The sequence below is a fragment of the Sinocyclocheilus anshuiensis genome, unplaced genomic scaffold (genome assembly GCF_001515605.1).
Source record: "Sinocyclocheilus anshuiensis isolate Anshui unplaced genomic scaffold, SAMN03320099.WGS_v1.1 scaffold1491, whole genome shotgun sequence".
Lineage (NCBI taxonomy): Eukaryota > Metazoa > Chordata > Actinopteri > Cypriniformes > Cyprinidae > Sinocyclocheilus > Sinocyclocheilus anshuiensis.
In genome coordinates this window covers 364,272-373,827 of record NW_015555706.1, presented here as the reverse complement: position 1 = coordinate 373,827, position 9,556 = coordinate 364,272, and the positions used below count along the sequence as shown (strand labels likewise).

Sequence of the window (9,556 nt, the reverse complement as noted above, 5' to 3'; positions counted from 1 at the left end):
TAAGGTTTTGGAGTGGCCAAATCAAAGTCCGGACTTAAATCCGATTGAGATGCTTAAACAGTCCATTCATGCTCGAAAACCCTCCAATGTTGCTGAATTAAAACAATTCTGCAAAGAAGAGTGGGCCAAAATTCCTCCACAGTGATGTGAAAGACTCATTGCTAGTTATCGCAAACACTTGATTGCAGTTGTTGCTGCAAAGCGTGGCACAACCAGTTATTAGATTTAGGGGGCAATTACTTTTTCACGTAGGGCCAGGCAGGTTTGGACAGCTTTTTTCCCTTAATAAAATAATCATTTAAAAACTGCATTTTGTATTTACTTGCATTATCTTTGTGTAATATTAAAATTTGCTTGATGATCTGAATCTTTTAAGTGTGACAAATATGCAAAAAATTTAAAAAACAGGAAGGGGGCCAACACTTTTTCACACCACTGTATATATCTCTTTTTTTTTTGAATTAGTTTTTATTTTTTTATTTTACATTTTCATTTTAGTTTTTGTAATTTTGTGTGTTTACTTAATTCACTGCAACTTATATTTTATTATTTTTATTTGCATACTCGCATTGCAGGCAATCTGCAAATGCTTTGTCCATACAAATGTACGGTCATACAATCAATATAAAGTATAGAATGTGCGGTCAAAGTAATTTTAAAATGGCTTTGATTAAGTTTCAATTATTAATGCATCAGTCAGAACTATTTATTTAATAATGAAACTTTATTGCCATCACAATGAAGACAAACACAATATATATATATATACCTCATGCAGAACACAATGACTGAATGACAAAAGGTTCACATCAGTCATCAGATTGTCATTCAGCTTTACATGCTAAAAAACATTTGGAAATGTGATTCTAAATTACTGTCAATATTAGCAATTATTAAAAACTAAAACAGAAAAAAAAAAAAATATTTAAAGCTTAGTTAATAGTTTTGGACCTGTTTTTTTCGGCTTTTTTGGTTTAGTAGTTTTAACTATGCCACATTTCCTGAAGTGCACACTTTTGTCTTCTAAATGTGTAGAAACCGTCTCTTCTTTGTGGAAATCCTCATCGTCGGAGGAAAACTGAGTCAGATCCACGATAACGCTGCCCATCGGGTTACAATTCACCTCTATCATGGGAAAATCAAATCAGATCAGTCCTTTCCTCTCTGTCATGAGAACACAGAAATGAATGTGGCTGATCTTACTGTGTTTGATCTGTTGATGTTGAACGGTTTCTTTGTTTTTGTCGCTTTTGTCGTGTCTCACGGCTCTCCAGCTGCTGTCAGACAGATATTCAATCTCCTCCACATCCTCACCACAGCTCTCCAAAACACCACACAGCAAACTGCAGAAAACGGCAACCGCAGCAGAAGTGATTTAGTGCTGTAGTATAAGAGACCGGTCTTGAAACCATTTTTTGAAGGTCTCGGTCTTCTCACACTAAGAGGATTTTAGTCAAGATTTCACTAATTTGCCTTGTGCATTGGCTGATTTCTTTGTTAACATCAATAATGTGATTGGATGTAAAACTACTTGCTTCAAATGCAACCAGTAACTTATTTCTAATTTTTTTTTGTTACTGTTAACAGGGGATTGTGTCACCAAACTGATAGCCACAAATGCCCACAAAATTCAATATATAATTGCAAAAAAAAGTACTTGTGAGATCTTGTTTTTTTTTATATTATAAAAAATATAATATGTGACCCTGGAGCACAAAAGCAGTCTTAAGTCGCTGGGGTATATTTGTAGCAATAGCCAAAAATACATTGTATGGGTCAAAATGATAGATTTTTCTTTTATGCCAAAAATCATTAGGATATGAAGTAAAGATCATGTTCCATGAAGATATTTTGTAAATGTCCTATCGTAAATATATCAAAACTTAATTTTTGATTAGTAATATGCATTGCTAAGAACTTCATTTGGACAACTTTAAAGATGATTTTCTCAATATTTAGGTTTTTTTGCACCCTCAGATTCCAGATTTTCAAATAGTTGTATCTCGGCCAAATATTGTCCTATCCTAACAAACCATACATCAAAGGAAAGCTTATTTATTCAGCATGATGCATAAATCTCACTTTCATAAAATTGACCCTTATGACTGGTTTTGTGGTCACATATAATATTAAATTTTTTATATTAGCAATATCACAAGAGCGAGAGAGCCGTTTTCATGAATATGTGCATGATTGCAAACGTGATAAAAAAAATAGACACAATGTTTTAAACCGGCAAATTGGCGGATATCATCTAATATTTAAAAGTATTATTTTGTTTTTTCATTATATTTCTATATTAAAAATGTCATATTTGTGACCCTGGACCACAAAACCAGTCATAAGGGTCAATTTTTCGAAATTGAGATTTATGCATCAGCTGAAAGCTGAATAAATAAGCTTTCCATTGATGTATGGTCTGTTAGGATAGGACAATATTTGGCTGAGATACAACTATTTGAAAATCTGGAATCTGAGGGTGCAAAAAAATCTAAATATTGAGAAAATCATCTTTAAAGTTGTCCAAATGAAGTTCTTAGCAATGCATATTACTAATCAAAACTTAAAGTTTTAATATATTTACAGTAGGACATTTACAAAATATCTTCATGGAACATGATGTTTACTTAATATCCTAATGATTTTTGGCATAAAAGAAAAATCAATAATTTTGACCCATACAATGTATTTTTGGCTATTGCTACAAATATACCCCAGCGACTTAAGACTGCTTTTGTGCTCCAGGGTCACATTTAAGACATTCATCTCATAACATTATTTATATAGTTGTAATTGTATCAATTCAGATGCACTTCTGCAGTGCAAAGTTGAATTTTGTTTCATTGCATTGATAACAGCTCTATATAGCGTCTTATTATTATTACAGCATATATAGCGTTGTATGTAGTGTCTGGTCTCGGTTTGGGTGGTCTTGACTACAACACTAGTGATTTCACACTGACTTCATCTGCAAAATACTAAAATATTACCAATAAAATAAGCAAGCAAGGCAGTAATAATGGCTGGCTGCAGGTGAGATTACCTGTCGATAAGCAGCTCATCAAACGGAGCGTATCTGTGGCACACGGGACACGTCCACCTGGGCTTCCTCTCATTCATTTGCAGGTAGAAGGAAGCATCGAAGCACTGCAGGTGAGCACAGCCTCGGGCTCGACAGGGAACGGTCATACGCATCTTTGCCAGCTTAGAAACACATGCAGACAGACAGCAACACACTGAGAGATTCAGACTCACTGCTAGTGTGAAAGTGCTCTGTTCCGTTTGTTCCCAGGAAAATATCTTTGCTTGTGTTTCACAGAGGAATAAAGAGTCATGGGTGTTTCTACAGAAGGGTTATTATTGTTAAGTAAAACCAAAACCATAAAAACACTTTCATTACCTGAAATAAAACAAATGTTAACCGAAATAAAATATTAAAAAAATTATTTTATTTCAGCTAGTTTCCAAGGCAACATTTCTCATTTTTTTAAAGTTAAACTTGAAGTACTAAAATTAAATAAACTAAAATTTATAAATAAAAATGTATAAAAACTACATACACATATATAAATAAATAAATAAAATTACTAAAACTTTAACTGAAATTAAAGTTAAAACAGAAAATATAAAAATATATTTAATTCACAATATCAATGATATTAAATAACACTGTTCTTCGGGCTCATTTTTAATCAAACAGACAGATTTAAACTTCTTGTTGTATGAAGATCGTTAAATAAATATTAAAACTGTCTTGGAAACATTTTGCAATCAAACACACATTACTATACATAATTTAAGATGTAGTGGAAGTAATATTTTGTTTTATTAAAATGACAAAAATGAATTCCTACTTACTGGACAAATTAGCGATACTTGCAAGCCGGTAGTAGAAATCTCATTTTCTGGATCAGAGCGCAACTTCTCAGAAACTATTAAAAAAAATAAAAAAAGATTGTATCTCGACCAAATATTGTCCTATCCTAACAAACCATACATCAATGGAAAGATTATTTATTCAGCATGATGCAATTTCAATTTTAAAAAATGTACCCTTATGACTGGTTTTGCGGTCCATGGTCATATATATATACTGTATGTATGTATATATATATATATATATAAATAAACAATGAAAACATACACAAAGTTTGGATCAACTCTAATTCTCTGGTCTTCACTGATTTTGATGGTTAATGCTGTCTGTTACTGGCACAAGTTGATTCAGACAGAACTTCCCAAAAGTGCCAAACCATCCCTTAATAACAGGGGTGTCCAGTCCTGCTCCTGGAGCGCCGGTGTCCTGTAGAGTTCAGCTCCAATCCCAATCAAACACACCTGAACCAGCTGGCATGCTAGAAACTTCCAGACAGGTGACAGGAGGCAAGTGGGAGCCAAAGTCTCCAGGACCAAGTTTGGACATCCCTGCCTTAAAACATCCAAGAAGACTCAATCTAACCTCTCTGTCTGCAGAGCTCCTGCTGCTCCACTGCGGTACTGCGGAGCTGATCCAACAGATCCTGAGACGGCACGACCCGCGCCAAATACACAGCCACTGTGTAACTCTACACAAACACATTAACATTAACACATGTCCCAATGCTTTCACCATCTGCCACTGGTCAGTCACATGGAGACCCGCCTCCTCGTGAATACTATAATGTGGGAGACAGATGTTGATGAAATATTTTATTTATCCTATAGAAAACTACTGTAGACGTAGTTTGAATCCTATGAAAGCCAGATGTGTTGACTGTGAGAGAAGTCACACGGGAAAGAATGGGATTTCAGCATCTGCACTGATACTAAGTTGCTCTTTTAGGTCACATTGCCCTCAAACATGGGCTTTTGATAAAAATAAGGAGGCGAACACACTGAACAATCACTTCTGTGATAAGCTAGCTGGCGGTCTTACAAAGAAAGCAAGAAGAAAGTGAAATAATGGTAGCAAGAGTTCGAAGATGAGCCAAAAAATAAAAGTGCATAAAAGTGTAAACTGCGAGTCAGGCATCTCGGCTTTGTCTTCTTGCAATAAAGTCTCATTTTGACTCGGAAACCTGAGCATTATTCTGCAAGACAGAGACGGCTTTACTATGGAAGCCTGTTTTCACCGCTGAATAAGAAATAAAACAAGGTAATTGCCACTTTTTATCTCGCAATTCTGACTTTTTCCCTCACAATTACGTGATATAAATTTGCATTTGCGAGAAAAAGTCAGAATTGTGAGATATAAACTCCTAATTCTGCCTTTTTTTTCTCAAAATTGCATGATATAAACTCGCAATTGCGAGCTAAAACACTCAGAAGTGTGAGATATATAAAGATATAAACTCGCAATTCTAACTTTCTCGCAATTGAAAGTTTATATCTCGCAATATCGACACAATTCGGACCTCTTTTTCGCAATTGCGAGTTATAAAGTCCAATTCTGAGGGGGAAAAAATACTATTTTCTTACATTTGCGAGCTTATATCTTGCAATTCTGACTTTTTTTCTCAGAATTGTGAGATATAAACTCCCGATCGTGAGTTATAAAGTCAGAATTGCGAGATGTAAACATTTTTAGTTTTAGTTTTTTTAGGCTTCCATACTTTTCTCCACTTCAACGTACCTTGCCGAAGTTTCCCCACAGCACTGAGAATCGGTTTGTGAATGTAAGGTACAAATTAGGTGTGAGGTCGATGGGTCGACACGGACGAGAAGGTTCAGTCCCCAATTTATTGGATGAATAGGTACACTGGGAACAAGATGTAAAAATGACATAAAATTAAGCAAAATTAATGAACAAGGTCAAGACAATAATTCAGAAACAATATAGTAACAACAGTTTAAAACCAGCCATCGTCAGAACTTCAATGCCTCTCGACTCGTTACAGACAATTACAAACACGAATATGTTCTAAGAATGTTTGTTAACGTTCCTATTAAATGAAGAAAACGTTATTTCTGAATGTTCGATTATTTCAAAAGGTCTGTTTTTTTAAATGTTTAATTCCATTTGAACGTTCCAAAAATTGAATGTTACTTTTAAATGTTCTCGGAACATTCTGAACAGCAGTAACATTTAAAAACGCTCGACGAACTTCAAACTAAAACGTTTCAAAACAAGTTCCATGAACAATGTATAAATAAGCAAAATAAACATTCTATTAACGTTACTGGAGGAACGTTTGCTCTTAACTTCGAGAGAACCTTGACAGAATGTTCTGATAACATTCCCTGCTAGCTTTAATAGGATACTGTTATTTATATGCAAGCTTGGTCTGGCAACGTGTGGTCAGTAGAGAAGTAAAGTTTCGCCGTCATTCGTCACCTCTACGGGACAGTTAGCGTGATTAACTGAAACACAGATGTGTGGTGGATACTGATCTTCTTCAACACCGATGCTCTCACTATAGCAAATCCTGAAAACACATTCAACAACAGCATCTTTTAGAATGAATGCGGCCCAAATGAGTAATTTTTTATTTTCTCTAGAGCATGCACACAAACAAACACGTTCAAGTACTGACATCCACAGTAAAATTTCACCTGAGCACCACTTGAACAGACGTCAGACCGGACTGAGACGTCCTGATGGAAGGAAGGAAGGGGTCAGTTAATTAAATAAAAAGCTATAAATGTCCTAAGAACACAAGCTAAATAAAACACTTACACGCAGGACACTGTGTTTAAACACAATATGGGACACAGCACGTTTTTATTCATGTCCAACTGAGTGGAAAATCAGTGAATCAAACACAAGAGTCATCAGTTTGAATCATGAACTGAACTGGTCATTCAACTCACTGAATCAGCTCAGATGACTCACTTACTAAAGTTACAGAACCATGAACTATGGTGTGAGGAATTATGAAAGCCATGTTCAAAAACCAAGCTTTTATTAATGCCATTTTATTTTTAATAATTTTATAATAATAATTTTAAGTTTTATTAATTTTGTTGTGTTTTGTTATTTTGTTTTTGTCATCATTTTGTCTTCATTTTTTTCTTAATTTTTTCTCCATTTCAGTTTTAGTTTAGCTTTAGCTGAAATAAGTTTAGGGTTTGACTTGATTTTTATATATTTTTATATATATGAGTTTTTATATATTTATTTATTTATTTCAAGAAATGAAAAAACCCCCCACATGGTTTTAGTTAACTCTTATGTTTATTTAAAATTTGCATTGCATGCATGTCACTCTTTTAGAAAAATAATAAACAGACATTTACAAAATGCACATTTTTTCGGTTGCTGAAATAAATAAAAAAAGTATTTAAAATGTTGCAAAAGATTGTCTATCATGCTTTTAAAATCCTGCAATAAAAGGAAAAAGTTATATTGTGAGCGTGTATATATATATATATATATATATATATATATATGCATGCATCTATGTATGTACAGTATGTATGTATGTATGTATACATATACACACATCACAATATCAACATCAATGACTACAAACAAACAATAATACTGTCTGTTAAGGCTTTGATGAAAAATAAAGAGTGACAGAAACTCACTTGCTGTTCTGGATCTGAGCTTGTTGACTCGCACTGAGATGAAACAAGAAATCTGAGTTCTGCATGGCTCCTTCATACATGGGCACTGAAAACATGAGAAAATAAATGTACATACACACGCTCCACACATCAAGAACTTAGGTAACAATTGATCTAAATAAGGGAATCTGTATATTTATAGCTTTTTAACCTCCTTATTGCAGTGCACCTACATAACCCTGATGTGACAAATGAATCTGTGCATTAGTAAAATCATTCAGTTTAGTGTCAACGTCATAAAAACGAAATGCATGATTAAATACTAAATATTCCCACATATGCATCATACCCAGAGGAGTCGGTGGCAGAATGGTGTCCAGCGTCTGGTAGAAGGGCAGTTTGATCATCTGTGGTTCTGTACAGACAAAAATGGGTGACTGGGGATTCTCAGGCAAGACACACGCCGGCATGGAGATGATTTCTACAGGACTGGGCTTTGAGCTCCTGCGGGCGTCTTTGGAAACCTCCCGGAGCTTGTGCAGCTCTCCGACAGCAGACAGAAGCTCAGGATTGCATTCATTGTGCAGCAGATCCACGACTCTCTTCATGAGATCCTTCTTCAGGCCGCTTTTACTCTTGCCCATCTTGGAGAGCAGAAGACGAAGCTCCGTCACACGTAAGGCCTCCAGCATCACCTGCAGGACAGGTGAGTTACCGATGAAAATCTCAGAGTGTTTTAAACTTCCTTTAAGATTAAAAATTAAGGGTGTTTTAGGAAGGCTTGCTTATTCCAGTGAACATTTCTCAGAGTTTACTTTTGCAATTCATTTCGGTGAAGACACAAACCTTGTTTTGGCTATTGAACACCTGCACTATTATTGTCCAGAAAGAAAAAGGATACAAAAAGATGCACATTCTGCCCCCATAACAGGGCATGTTGTCACACTAAGTGGGGTAAGTTGTCACAACCTGCTATTAATTCAGATTTTACCTTTGTCTCAAACATAAAATACTACACCAATACATTTTCCATTACACATCTACATAAAAATGTATTATATGATATTTAAGTGCAGAATTAAGGCAAGAAAACTGAAAACTAGAATAGAAGTCACAAAAATGTTCTAATTTAAGACTATTTTGTTTTGTTCAAACTGAATGTTTGGCTCAAAACCCGATTATTCCAAGTCACAGCTAGCTTCATTCTAGAAAGATGTTTTTTTTACTCTCAATTTTAATTTAGTATTTTCATTATGAAGTCTGCAAAAACAATTAAAAACGCAACATGAACGTGATAGTCCGATAACACAGTGACCTAAACGTCTCTTTAATATGAATCTACTTACTGTGGCTTCCAAAACATCTGTGGACATAGTCAGGCAGAATCAGCAAATGTATATAGATATAAAATGTGAAGCGTAAAATTCGCAAAAACGCCTGAATATAACGTCAAAGACTCTGAGGCTCGGTGTTGCCAACTCTCGCGAGACAAATAAGCAAGCGCAGCTTAAAAACAAGCCCAAAACTATCCCTTTTTGATTATTTATTATCATCGATATTATTTATTATCAATTATTTGGCTGGCTATTAACTGCGAGCAGACAGAGTGTCAATCAATGCATTGGAGAATACGGCGAACATCAATAAAGAAACGAAGTTGCTTGTCAGTTTTCCCTAAAAAGCCAACCATATTTTTTAAAATAAGCCCATAAAAATGCAACCTGCGACCAGGGATTTTTTTCACGCAACTTTCGCGTATAATACGCGGACTTGGCAACTCTGGCGATCTTACGTCCCCAATCAGAGTCACATGACCACCAGGTGTTTGTTACCTGAGATCAGGTTCAAATGAACGGGTTCCACAGCAGCACAATGATTTCAACGTTGATAATAATCAGAAATGTTTCTTGAGCAGAATATTAGAATGATTTCTGAAGATCATGTGACACTGAAGACTGGAGTAATGATGCTGAAAATACAGCTGCGCATCACAGAAATACATTACATTTCAACAGATATTCACATAGAACACAGTTTTTTAAATTTGTAATAATATTTCATAATTTTA

The 9,556-nt window shown here is 35.0% G+C and overlaps 1 protein-coding gene across 1 annotated transcript; it reads right to left on the bottom strand.

Moving 5' to 3' along the window:
- Positions 1–734: 734 nt before the first annotated feature.
- pias4b (protein inhibitor of activated STAT, 4b) lies at positions 735–8,985 on the bottom strand. Its single transcript, XM_016464766.1, has 11 exons — positions 8,835–8,985; positions 7,838–8,183; positions 7,510–7,594; positions 6,532–6,573; positions 6,314–6,404; positions 5,612–5,737; positions 4,460–4,565; positions 3,859–3,932; positions 3,044–3,204; positions 1,204–1,343; positions 735–1,125 (listed from the first exon to the last, which is right to left on the bottom strand). The coding sequence occupies exons 1-11, from the start codon at positions 8,859–8,861 to the stop codon at positions 926–928; spliced, it is 1,398 nt and encodes a 465-aa protein (XP_016320252.1). The 5' UTR covers positions 8,862–8,985; the 3' UTR covers positions 735–925.
- Positions 8,986–9,556: the final 571 nt, after the last annotated feature.